The sequence below is a fragment of the Fusarium sambucinum genome, chromosome II, assembly GCF_050947815.1.
Source record: "Fusarium sambucinum isolate potato_lamoka chromosome II, whole genome shotgun sequence".
NCBI lineage: Eukaryota > Fungi > Ascomycota > Sordariomycetes > Hypocreales > Nectriaceae > Fusarium > Fusarium sambucinum.
In genome coordinates this window covers 7,490,285-7,502,979 of record NC_139293.1, presented here as the reverse complement: position 1 = coordinate 7,502,979, position 12,695 = coordinate 7,490,285, and the positions used below count along the sequence as shown (strand labels likewise).

General features: G+C 47.2%; 5 protein-coding genes across 5 annotated transcripts; 3 read left to right on the top strand and 2 right to left on the bottom strand.

Moving 5' to 3' along the window:
* Window positions 1-64: 64 nt before the first annotated feature.
* Window positions 65-879, bottom strand: FSST1_009396 (synaptobrevin-domain-containing protein; the record flags this gene model as incomplete). Its single annotated transcript, XM_083226364.1, has 3 exons — window positions 65-81; window positions 137-368; window positions 772-879. 3 exons carry the CDS (start codon window positions 877-879, stop codon window positions 65-67), a joined length of 357 nt encoding a protein of 118 aa, XP_083085357.1.
* A 2,669-nt stretch (window positions 880-3,548) lies between these two features.
* On the top strand, window positions 3,549-6,042 carry FSST1_009395 (uncharacterized protein; the record flags this gene model as incomplete). The annotated part of the gene is made up of 6 exons (XM_083226363.1): window positions 3,549-3,719; window positions 3,773-4,137; window positions 4,221-4,560; window positions 4,616-4,935; window positions 4,989-5,348; window positions 5,415-6,042. The coding sequence occupies 6 exons, from the start codon at window positions 3,549-3,551 to the stop codon at window positions 6,040-6,042; spliced, it is 2,184 nt and encodes a 727-aa protein (XP_083085356.1).
* Window positions 6,043-7,519: 1,477 nt separating this feature from the next.
* On the top strand, window positions 7,520-9,482 carry FSST1_009394 (glycosyl hydrolase family 76-domain-containing protein; the record flags this gene model as incomplete). Its single annotated transcript, XM_083226362.1, has 4 exons — window positions 7,520-7,637; window positions 7,710-7,814; window positions 7,867-8,195; window positions 8,313-9,482. The coding sequence occupies 4 exons, from the start codon at window positions 7,520-7,522 to the stop codon at window positions 9,480-9,482; spliced, it is 1,722 nt and encodes a 573-aa protein (XP_083085355.1).
* Window positions 9,483-9,856: 374 nt separating this feature from the next.
* FSST1_009393 (uncharacterized protein) lies at window positions 9,857-10,822 on the bottom strand (the record flags this gene model as incomplete). Its single annotated transcript, XM_083226361.1, has 1 exon — window positions 9,857-10,822. One exon carries the CDS (start codon window positions 10,820-10,822, stop codon window positions 9,857-9,859), a length of 966 nt encoding a protein of 321 aa, XP_083085354.1.
* A 415-nt stretch (window positions 10,823-11,237) lies between these two features.
* Window positions 11,238-12,524, top strand: FSST1_009392 (Zn(II)2Cys6 transcription factor domain-containing protein; the record flags this gene model as incomplete). Its single annotated transcript, XM_083226360.1, has 2 exons — window positions 11,238-11,790; window positions 11,845-12,524. 2 exons carry the CDS (start codon window positions 11,238-11,240, stop codon window positions 12,522-12,524), a joined length of 1,233 nt encoding a protein of 410 aa, XP_083085353.1.
* Between the last annotated feature and the right edge of the window lie 171 nt (window positions 12,525-12,695).

The following is a 12,695-nucleotide window of genomic DNA, read 5'->3' as shown; positions in this document are numbered from 1 at the left end:
CGTCATGTCCCAAGCGTGTGCATAGCATCGTGAGGACCAAGTACCCAAAGCTTTTATTGGGCCTTTAGCGGGTAGCCACAACTGAAGAGAGTTAGCTGCATGTCCATGATTTTGGAGATTTGGGGGGTAATCGTACCAGAGGGGACAATGATGATGACCAGCAGAATAATGATACCAATAATCAGGCACATGCGCATTTTCATGTCCTTCCACCACATCTGCTTTCGGACCCTGTTGGCTCCTCGGCGGAAACCTTGTGCTGAAACAGCCAAGTTGTCGGTCTTATCCTGAAGAGCATCGAGTCGCTCACCACGTTGGGATACCTTGTTGATATTGTCACGCATCACACCCACGGTGTCGTCGATTTGCTGGCGATCATGTCAGTAAATATTCAACTTGCTAAGCATCGTAAAGTCTGGTTTCTATGGCGCATGGGGTTGGGGGGCATTTTGGCATGGAAAGCTAAATGACGCTTGACCTAGAATGACAGAAGCTGACAGAATGAGGATGGACCAGAATAAGCAGCGCTCAGCCCGTTTGCCTGCAAAATAACCATAAAATGCTGTTTGCCAGATTGCAACAAGTATTGCATGTTTTTTTTAGGCCAAAGATTAATGCTCGTCACTCATGAATACCATCTCGTGTTTTGTTCGCGGGTTTCGGAGGAAGGAGACGTCCTCCGTCACCAATAACCTTTGCCGCCAGGTGTCGCAACCCAAACCCGCCCAAAAACACCAGCGCATCAATAAAATCATTAGAAAAGCTACTTACAGCTTGCAGCGCCTGCGTCCTAGCATTGCCGCCGGGTCCCTGCTGCTGCTGGGCTCCTGCCTGGCCGCTGGGGATATAGGGGTCGTAGGGGGCTTCCTGCTCAGGCATTTTGGCTGTGTTTTGTGAAGCTGTCGAAGCGCTAGAAAATAGCAATGGGTATCAATCGAAGAAGCGCGAAAAATGGACGATGGACGAGAAGAGGTTTCGAAATCAAAAAGTCGTTGTCGTTTCGTGCCGTGTTATTGGGATATTGTATGCGAAAGAAGGAGGTTGGCGTAGCGAGAGGTTGGAAGAGGGAAGTTGATTATGAGACGTTGCGCTGGTTCGGGCGAAACGAGTAGTGACGGGAGTGAGTGACCAGGTTGCACGGAGACTGGTGGATGGGACTGGTGAAGGGAACCTAGGGACCCAGGGACCCTACTGGGAAGGGCGGAGCTGGTCGGGGCTTGGTTTGGGGCGCTGCTGGCTGACGAGGCCCCCGAGAGGACCGGGGCAAGTATCTCTACTTTGATCGAGGGGTTTAAAGTCTCTAAAATATGAGGAATCGCCTACTCTGATATTTTTTTTTGGCTACCGCTAGCTAGCTCATGTATAATTGTGGTGTTTGACGGCGATTGACAATCTATTTTTGGTATCTGTGAAACTTCAACACTTTATCTTGTTGTGGATGTCCTCTGGGGGGTTTCCGATTAATCTAAGTTGTTTCCACCGCACATCTCGGATACTGCAGTTCATCAACTGCCAAGCACATGGAAGCTGGGGAGTAAGCGGATATACATTGGCTCTAACTACCCGGAATTCCCTGAGTATCAGTACCTAACAAGGCTGACCATGAATTGGACGATATTCTCATGTGATGGTTTCTCTTAGCCAGCGACGGAGGGGTGTCGTATTCGTGTTGGATCACCAGCCACAACTTGCAAGGCAAAGCCGCCACGATCATGCAAACCATACCTCAACTTTAATGGGTCCAGTATCGTCATCAAACATTAAGCTTGTCCTGAAACAATTTAATACATGAAGACACATGGATAAGACGGTTTATATCAGAAATGCTCTAACGACCCTTACAATTATTAATGTTAGATAAATCCCTAATGTTAAAGTAGCCTATAAGACCATTTCGTTATCAGTGTTTCGCGACCATCATGAAACGACTGGATCTCTATTCAGAAGCAACATATCCTAAAGTACCTCCAATATAAGAGCATGGAAATTGCAGGAATTCTCAATGTTTGGCAACAAGGTAGATACACCCACCTTTGAGGAGCCATAGTCAGTTTAACTGTGTAAAATAACAACCAAGAATAACTACGGAGCACCCTATACATGTCGCAACATCCTTCGATTGTCTGTCATCCCGCAAAGCGATCACATAATAGTCCAAACATACACATGACGCATGTACGCCTATGCTCGACTAATTTCACGTACTAAACCCATCTTAGACTGACTTGCAAAGCGACAGGGACTTCAATAGAACTATGGGAGAAAGATCACTTCAAAGGCTCTTTGTTCTCAAGTGAGTGTTGCAAAGGCGTCAATAAGAAGCCACATTCAGCAAGCTTTGAGTGCCCAGATGTTGCTAATAAGCTCAAAGAATGGGATTTGAACGCAGGATGAATTCACGACTATTCCCGAATTTCGAGGATGTAATGGATCCTGAATGAAGGGTTGGCAGCCGCCGGTTTACACTGGGCTGTTCGGCTCCTGAGAGTCACATTCGGACAAGGTCGAGTATTTCGGGCAAGGGTTCTGTTGATCATGCCCCGTGGCCAATGAATCTCTGCAGTTGTAAACCAGAGTTGTGAAGATCTCGATCGTCAACAGCCGACCGATGCATAGCTACTCTCTGTACATGGTCTGCTGCGCGCAAACCGTCTTTAAGATCAAAGCCTTGGATGATAATATGCCCGTGTCCCGTTCGACTAAAACGCGATACCTGCAGTTTGTCCTTGGCTTTTCATAAGAATGATATGTGTATGTCTGCTGTCGCATAGCCGCGACAAATGGATTATAACTGGGAGGCCGAATGGTACCCAACATTGGACGCTGATTTTATTGCAAACGAAGTTCGAGGCAGGCATTTACTGCGTTTCGATAGTGCATCCTATCTCGCTGTAGAAATGTTGAAGACAAGATTCGTTAGCATGCAATATGCTTACAAAGCAGATCCATAGCTCCAGAGAGCATGTGTACTGGTTGCAAGAGTTGAGAGGATGGCCCTGCCTCTATGTATTTAACTCGTGCGGAGAACATATATATGGATCAGATAACACTACCGGATTAGTTTGATTAAAACTTCAAACAAACATCTCTATGTAGCATGAGGCTGTTGTGACACTAAAATGGCAGTCATTCTGTTGTCATCATGACGGAAAGGCGTCTGGGGGAACAAGCCCGTGGTAGAAAAATGGTCCCCTTTATTAAGAATGTCAGGAATCAAGAAATGATGGAAATATCGATTTCGATTTGATTTACAAGGATGATTGACCAATCATACAGCCTGGGCGATACTCCGGTCTGATGGTCCAACTGTACGCGGTTTGTAGATAACCTACTCAGTAGTTTTAGTAAACACATGCTCTTGGACCCTTGGTAGATTCACGTGAATTATGGGAAATCACAATGGGGAACTAGATACATGCCATACAACACAGAATAACGATCCTTTTACTCGTCATTCACTCCTGGAGTCCCTCGGCCAATGTCATCAGCAAGCTAGGTTTCTTCTCGACTAGCTAACCCCTGTCGTCACCAGAAGTCAGAATCCAGCAATGTCAAAAAGATATCGCCAATTGCTCCCTGTCCCTCAGTCTGAGAGTTCCTCTAATTCTCAGCCCTCTGGTTCCTCTACAACTCCTCGGTCACCTGGCGAAGAGCCTCTCAAACGACAACGAATCAACACGCAATTAGCATGCAATTCGTGCCGTAAGAGGAAGATTCGCGTCAGTCTCTTTCACTCATTCACACCCTATCTTGCTTCTGTTGACTTGAGTAGTGCAATGGCAAAAAGCCGGCCTGCGAGGCCTGTCATCGACGCGGCGAAAAAGAGCCATGCGTCTATGCCGAGACCAAGAGTGCACCGCCGACAAGCAAAGAAATCGAACAGATACTGGATTTGTTTGAGACTATAAAAACAGGACCCGAAGCCCAAGCCATTGATATCCTACGAGTCTTGCGAGGCCACGCCGACCTTCATACGGCTTTTTCGATAATCCAGTCGCGTGTAGCACAACCTGTTCGCGGTCAAAGGCGCGGCACTACTCCTGAGCAGACCCGGTATCTAGGCCTTGAGTATGAACTCATGGCAAGACATTCTCTTGTATTTCCAACACTCCAACCCCTTGAGTCCAGCATTCTAAAGTCAGTGGGTTATAAAAGGCAGACCTAACAATGTTGTTCGGTTGTATACATTCTCTTCTCTAGCCGACACTGACCATCATTAGGAAACTCTTTAGCACCGGTAAAAAACCAACGCCAAACGACGATAACGACGCACAAATGTCGAATAATGAACCCAACCCATTCCCGGCGCATAATCCTACACACGCTCAGGTGCCTACCCTGACTCTCTGCGACGATCGGCTAAAGAAACTCAACATTGGCTTTTGGACATCAGTACCTATTTCCTCCGACCTGGCTGCAAAAGTTGTTTCACTGTACCTGGAGACAGATCACCCTCTTCTAGGCCCCTTTGACCCGGATCTATTCTTGGCTGATCTTGTTGACTGCCGAACTAATTACTGCAGTGGTATGTTAGTCAGTGCAATCATGTACTGGGGCTGTGTAAGTGACGAATTCTGGATTTGGCACTTGAATCTAGCCGCTGAGACGATGATAGCAAATGTACAGTGGTATCGACTCTGCTGTTGGGAAATATATACCCGATTTTTGCGAAGAGACAGAAAAGCGGTGGTCTTCGGAAAAGATGACCGACTCGCTTTTGACACTTGCAGCGACAGAGCTTCTCGGTTTGGGGTATCTAGGCAATGGAAAGGATCATTACGTCTTGACATATGTATCAGAGGTCAACTCTATGGGCAGGCGTATGGGCCTTTTTGGTGTCGACTCAGGTGTTGCGGTTGCAAAGGCAAAGCAGGTTAGTCCTGATATGCAAAGCGCAACATCTTATACTGCTTGGGGCACTTTCAACTGGATAGTGTAAGTTGGTATGGCAGGTCAGAACGGATCAATGGCGAAACTGACACACACAGACTCATGGCTTTGTTTTATCAGCAGCCAGGACTTTCATATCCTAAATATCCGCCTACTGTGCCAATACCGGGACATACATGGCATCACTCATCCGAGGGCAGCCCACAGTGTACACGGCAAACGTTACAAGAAGCGTACATGGGAGATACATTTCCAGTTCTCTGTCGATTCTGGCGAATAATGCACGGGGTAACCCTGAAGTACTACCGTGACCAGCCCCATCCGCGCGAGAGTCTCAGCAGCCATATCACACTCGCATTTGCCGAATACAAGTATCGAGAGCTGATAGCCTGGGGAGAGACGTTGCCACCGTCCATGGTGCGTTCCGAGCAGAGTCCGCACCATGTTTTGGTCTTTCAGTACGTTAGAACCCAGTCGATGCATCTATAATGGAATTTTTTGTTTGGAGACTAACTTGACGGTAGTATTTGGTTTCACGTGGGCATTCTCAGTATTTTACGGCCTTTTACCGTTCGAGCAAGGGATTCTCACAAACCATTACGACTGAAGACATTTCCTTGCAGACGAAGCTCACCGGATGCTGCTTATAGGGCATCAGTGAATCAATTGAAACGCCTTGTGGTGGTATATCGCGAAAAGCACCCGTGCTCGTCTTATACGATGCTATGGCACACTGCTCTAATCCACGTTACGAACGCCATCCTGGGCGACACAAGAGACCCCGCCTGGCGCTTCTATTTGTTTTATTGCGTCCAGTCCTACGGCAACTTGCGGGGATCTTTTCGTTTTGCCGAAACCATTGGCCGAAGCATACTCTCCATGACCCTTAAGCAAGGCGACATATCAGCAGAGGAGGCGCGAAAGCTGATGGAGCAATTTGAAGAGAATCGGCTGAGTAGTCCTTCGGATGATATACGAGCTACATTTATGGCTGATTTGAATCTCGCCATGACTGATCCCGAAGGGGCGTCCGTGGAAAGTTTGTCCGACAAGTTTGAGGACATTGCACTGTTTAGAGAGTTTACGAATGGAGGGGGTTCTAGTGCGGACGAGCCTATGGAATCGGATGATAATGCATGGGATACGTTTTAAGACGTATTTATTATAAAATGATGAATAAACAATGCGTTTGAGTTGGTATGGCGAAACTTGCCGTATTGACTGCTATTAACAAGATGACTAGAGTCGGCAACGATTCCCCTATATCGAGTCGAAAATATTTTTAGGCTGCTTGATTGAGTTGATGTGCGTGTAGCAGTCATAGATATATGCCATGTTTGGTATATGAGAAGCTGGCGCATGTTGTTTGGATTATCAACAATCGTTTGTAAAAACTGATTGAAGCTCACGTCAAATCAACAACGACGTCATTGACAAATATCTGGGCTTAGGCTCAGATAATTAATGGCTTGGCAAGCTTGGCACGTGGATATAAGGATTTCGCCGAGGAACTGGGCGCTGGGGTCTCTTTGTAACGATTGGTCATGATCAAGACAAAGGCTATAGTGTTTATATGATGATGGGTTTAAGAAGTGACTGTCTCTTTATTCGTTATCAATGCTGCCGAATTTCCGAGACAGTCTACTGTTCGTAATAATGGATACTCATCATTGCATAGGTACCCTTCAGGTACGAGTTAAGCTTATCCTGTCTCGGTTTGGCACTTTCCTTTCCTTTCCTACCTAGAGTCCCGGACTACCAGGTTCATTGTTTGTCCCGTCGTATTGGGAAATCCCCACAGAAGGTCAATGGAGTCTAGCTCCAGGAATTGAGGGGAAACATATCCACTATCCATGTACATAAGCATCACATCACGATGTAATGTTTCCGCATCCAAACTGTCTCAAGCTATCTGCTATACCGAAGCTGCATTCATCAGGTGATACCCATAGTCAAATTGAAACAAGACATCAAACTCACTTGTTGGACGACAATTGCAGCATCTGAATAGATGGTGCTACTGGAACCGAAAAGAGCTTCGTATGGGGCTTTGTAGTATACATGACTGCGGCTGAGACTGGACGATCGATCTTGAGGAGTAGGATTACATCCTAGGTAGGTGTGTGTTGCTACACGAACGAGCCATTTACTGTCACTACCTATGAGGTTGGGTAGTACGCTCTTTTACAAGCTTGTGTCTGACCTTTCTTTCATTTCAACGTCTTCATCTTCACATAATGATTGATTGGTCTCCTTCCCTTGTCATCACCCGACCTCCAACTTTTCCCTTTTTAAAGTTCTATCCATCAGAACAGGTACCTCCCTCTCTAAGAGGTAAGCATATATTGGCTAGTCTACAGTGTAGGATGCACCTAAACTTGCTTTAGCTCTTCCCGCCTCCCTCCATCTGATTCTGGCCCCTCTGCCCCTGTTCCTTCCTTTCTTGGATACTAGACTTACCTGCCTTTTTCCACTCAATTTAACCTCTGCTCACGTCGGCCTCTCCACTTCTCGCCGTCATCCTTCGTCTTGTCTTGTCCCGTTTTCTTTTTTGCCTTTTGTCGTAAATCTCATCCTCTCATGAAGTTCGACTCGCATACCAGTCGTCGTTTCTGATCTCATCGTCGACATGCGTTTTACCTCAAGATCGCATGGGGTGAGGCCCGGCGCAAATAGCGTCATAACTGTTCTTCTGCTGGCGCTGAATCCTTTCACCATGGCCTACAAATTAGATCCTAATTCGACGAGTAAGTTATGCTGTGAAACAATGCCCAGGCTACTTTTCCTCGGCATTCACTCAATACTAACATTCGAAACAGCCTCTGTCAAATCCATTTCCAAGTCAATCGCCAAGGACATGGTTGCTATGTACCATGGGCATGAGCCTGGCGGAACGCCCGGTTTACTACCTGAACCTTATTACTGTATGAATTACACAGGTCTGCCTCATTCACATATGCTAACTTGATACCCAAGGGTGGTATGCTGGAGCCTTTATGGGAACGCTTGTTGACTATTGGGCATATACCGGCGATGACCAATATGTCAATCTCACTAAGCAGGCACTCTTATTCCAGGTCGGCGACCATGATGATTACATGCCTATCAACCAAACAAGAACCGAAGGAAATGACGACCAGGGCTTCTGGGCGCTCACCGTCATGTCTGCTGCCGAGTACAACTTCCCTCATCCCGAACCTGATGAGCCACAATGGCTTGGACTTGCCCAAGCTGTTTTCAACACCCAAGCTGCTCGCTGGGACACAGAGCACTGTAACGGCGGGCTGAAATGGCAGATCTTTGAGGTGAGTTGCTCATATTGTTCAGTGTTTCGATCCCCTCTGTTACTAACTGCTTGTCTCCCATCTCCAAACACCCACAGCAATCGGAACGTGCACACAAAGGCTAATAAACAGTAATAGTGGAATAAAGGTTACGATTACAAAAACTCAATTTCCCAGGCTTGCTTCTTCGCCTTGGGCGCGCGTCTGGCTCTTTTCACTGGCAATAACAGCTATGCCGATTGGGCCGACAAAACCTGGGACTGGATGATCGGGACCGAATTCATTGACCCAAAGACTTGGTATGTTTACGATGGTGCTCACATCTACAACAATTGTACCAAATTGGTACCTTACCAGTTCTCCTACAATGCGGGCGGTATGATTCTTGGCGCTGCTGCCATGTACAATCATACAGAAAGTCAGGTCTGGAAAGATCGGCTGGACAGCCTCCTTGAAGGTGTCAAGGTTTTCTTCACAGGGCCCCAGAAAAACATCATGACAGAAGTCGCATGTGAGTCTGTAAAGCTCTGCAATTTGGACCAGAAGTCATTCAAGGCATATCTAAGCCGCTGGCTGGCCGTTACTACTCAATGGGCACCTTACACTCACGACTTTATCATGCCCCTTTTACGCGCCTCGGCCGTCGCAGCCAACGATGTATGCACCGGAGGTGAGAATGGACGAATGTGTAGTCTTTACTGGAACAAGAACAAATTCGAAGGTGATGTTACCGTTGGTCAACAGATGGCGGCATTAGAAGTCACACTTGCTTGCATGATTCAAGATCGACCTGCTCCATTAACGAAGAACACTGGAGGAACAAGCAAGCCTAATCCTGGTGGCGGTTCCGCAGATATTGGACGAACAATCCCCGATTTGTCGTACGACCCTCTTCCTGCAGGCAATAAAGCTGGAGCTGCTATCCTCACCGCTTTGGTTATCACTGGCCTTCTTGCCCTCATGCTATGGATCTTCTTGGATGAGACTTCGGACAGGGGCCCAATCGATCAAGTTCGAAACTTTGGAACATCAGCCACGGCAGCATTGAGCGCTCAGAAACACAAAGGTATCGACGAGAAGAATGCCGCAGTGTTCCAAAATAATGACAGTTCCCAAGAGAGCAGCTTTAGGCGCGCTGCCGATGATATGATGTATGGAGGTGCTCCTAACGGTCAAGGCTATGCACACCGTCGAGTATCCAGCATGCCATTGGGTTGGCCACAGCACGCAGCGAGAGCAAGTGCTACATATGATGCTGACAGAATTTATCCCATTTCTGCTTCAGATCTTCAGGCTCGAGGACAATGAACAGAAGCACCGATACAACTTCTTGATGAACTCGGCCGGAAAGACTTATAAACATTTGGAGATGTCGAGCCAGGTCCTTTTAAGACTGTTGGAGTAGCAGATTTATTACTCGGTGTTGGATGATCAGCGGTAACAAGAGTACTTGAGATTCATGACTTTCGTACGGATACACCGTCAATCAAGATTACGGTGGACGTTTTCTGCGTTATGAGGCGTTATGGCGATAATGGCGCATCTTGGATGACAGCTCATGGCTGGGCTTTAAGAATTGTATATACAAGCTGGACTAGAGACCCTCATATAAAACAAGGTTTCCGTGTACAAGGGCAGAGCAGCATCACGCAAACTCTCAATGCGAAGCACAAATATTCGCTCTATCTTCCTTCCCTGGCTACCTCTGAATTACCAATCTGACTACTAGATATATAGTAAGTCTCGCGGACGGCCACTTTCTCTCTTTGCAAAAACTCATTAAATGTGCTCAACGGGATGCCCCATTCTTCAGTAGCTTCTTTTGTTGCTAGTTTGGCCATATCTCGCATGCAGAGTTGACCGGATATGAACGGATTGGTCGGTTGCTGTTTGTCAATCTCCTCATCCGAAAGGTATTCGGCTTTGAATTCCTTGCCTACCGCGCCAGAGAGCTTGCCTAGGATGGTCTCTGCGTCAAGCCAGTCATCGGCATACGTGATCTCCTTTTCGTGGAATCGCTCTGGGTTCGAAAATGCTTCGCCGCCGAACCTGCCGATAGTTACAGTATCAGTTAGGGGTATGATAGTAGTAGGTTTGAGGGCGGTTATCCAAACCCCCTTTTCGATGAGGTCAGGATACATTCTGACGAATGGCTCAACAAAGTTGGCCATGAAGAATCCAGGACGCAGGATAGTCCAGTAATCGAAGCCTGAGCTGCGAGTTTCCTCCTCGATGGCATTTTTGTTACGCATGACTATGTCCGCAAAACCTCCTTTTTCCAGGACCGTCAAACTGTCTGGGTCATCGGCGCTGAACCCGCTTGAGTAAATGGCATGCTTAACGCCAGCTGCATTGGCAGCGAGGAAAATGTTGGTAGCCCATCGCCTTTCTGCAGTGAGATCGGTGAAATCAGGCATGAGGACTAGGAAGAGAGAGGTGCAGCCTTTCATGGCATCCTCCAGTGCGGTCTTGTTGTCATAGTCACCCGGTGTAAGTTTGACACCGATAGCTGTGAGCTCTTCAGCCTTCGCTGAGGTTGGGTTACGGGCGAGAGCGTGTACAGAAACGCTTTTGGATCGAAGGTAGCGGGCGACTGCACCTCCCTGGCAGCCTGTAGCTCCACTGACGAAAACTGTAGGTGTGTACATTTTGAAGATGAATGAGATTCGTGTTTAGATTGGTTGTATTTTCCAAGAACGTGTCATGAGTGATTGTGCAAGTTAAAGGGAGTCTGATATTAACACATTGTGAAGCAATTTTTATCATTATATATGGCATCATAAATAATGAGGACAGTATTATCCCCCGTATGCGGAATACCTAACTCCGTCGCCGGAGATCCGCTATCATCGTCCGTAAAACTCCCGACTCCGACTGTCTTGAGCCGGGCGGAGTTCCGCCAAGCCCCATTTTTCCCGGCGCATCTTACATCGCCCTAAGTGAGTGGTTGGGTTCAGACTTTCCCTTCTTTATCCTACTGTTATCATATCACATCGTTATTCTCAACCTTCACTGCCTCATTTCCCGCAATTTGACTCATTGAGGCAGGGAACCGTGACTATCATGTCTCTCACCGCGCGTGAACGCCGCAACCCGCCAACTCGGCGGAAATCCTGCGCCGCCTGCACCAAGGCTAAGCGGCGTTGTGACTTTGCCATGCCAGCATGTCTTCGGTGTTCACAAAGACGCATCCACTGCCAGTACCCGGCCCGAGTGATGAGAGAGCAGCCCGTGTCTTCATCGGAAGCATCGGTGGCCGTATCTCCTGACCTTACCACTGACGACTCGTCTCCTCAAATAACAGAGTGTCTATCAAGCGATGCCCCAATAATCGAAGATTTCAATGCCCTTATTTCGGGACTTGATGCATGCTCTGGCGATTCCGGAGTACTCGAGTTTCCATTGGAGGACAATACATTGAAATTTATTGAACAGCCATGGACATTAACTGCACCTTCGACAAAAGACTTTTCGCATGTTCCCGAGCGCATTTTGAATCGTCTCCAATGGGCTGTTGATGAAATAAAGCGAGCTCCTGAGAAGATGGTTCTTGAAAACCAAACTCCTTGGTCCCATCCACTCCTTTACAAGGACGGAATGCCTAGGTCGATACAGGGTAATAGACCAAAGCTCTTATGTATACTGTTCACTCATACTAATTCCAGTCTAGATGCTCATTCTTCCTGTGCTCTGTACATGGCCAAGAATCGAGTGAACTCCCCGATCATATTTCGTAGTATAGAATCTTGCGTCAACGACCTCCTTGCAGCACCAGCACCAATAACTCCATTGGAGTGTCTGGCACATACGCAAGCTCTTATTCTTTACCAAATTATTCGGCTATATGATGGCGATATCGGGGCTCGTGCATCAGCAGAGCGTATCATCCCAGCTATAGAATCCTCTGCAGTATCGCTATTCTCTTATGCGCAATTCGACATAGACGCAACGGTCATAACCCTTCCTACATATCCAGTAGCGCCAACGAAGGCATTTTGGCAAGACTGGATTATACAGGAGTCTCTACGTCGCACACTACTATTTTCTTTCTATTTTGTCCAGGCATATCGCATTATGGCTGGCTGTAAAATACTGCAGTGCGACGGTAGGCTTGGTTTGTGTCACGCTTGGACGTTGTCGGCGCATTTGTGGAATGCGACGACGCCGTTAAGTTTTGCCGAAGCTTGGAGGGACAAAACTCATTACGTTGTGACGAATGCCATCTTTTCGGAAGTTCTGGCTGAGGCGCAAGCAGATGATATTGATGTCTTTGGCAAGATTATGATATCGAGTCTCCTGGGACAAGATGAGGCCGAAGGATGGTTTGCGAGCAGGGGAGGAAAGTTGTAGATACTAGAAATGAAGTTTGCATGATTTAACGATAGCTTAAACCAACCAGCTATTACCACTACTTAATCAATCTAGAAAATATACCATATTCAATCATCGAACATGTTCTTCTCCAGCAATGGCTGCTCTTGACCCGAATTTTGCTGCACTTGGTCTGTATTACAGCACGTA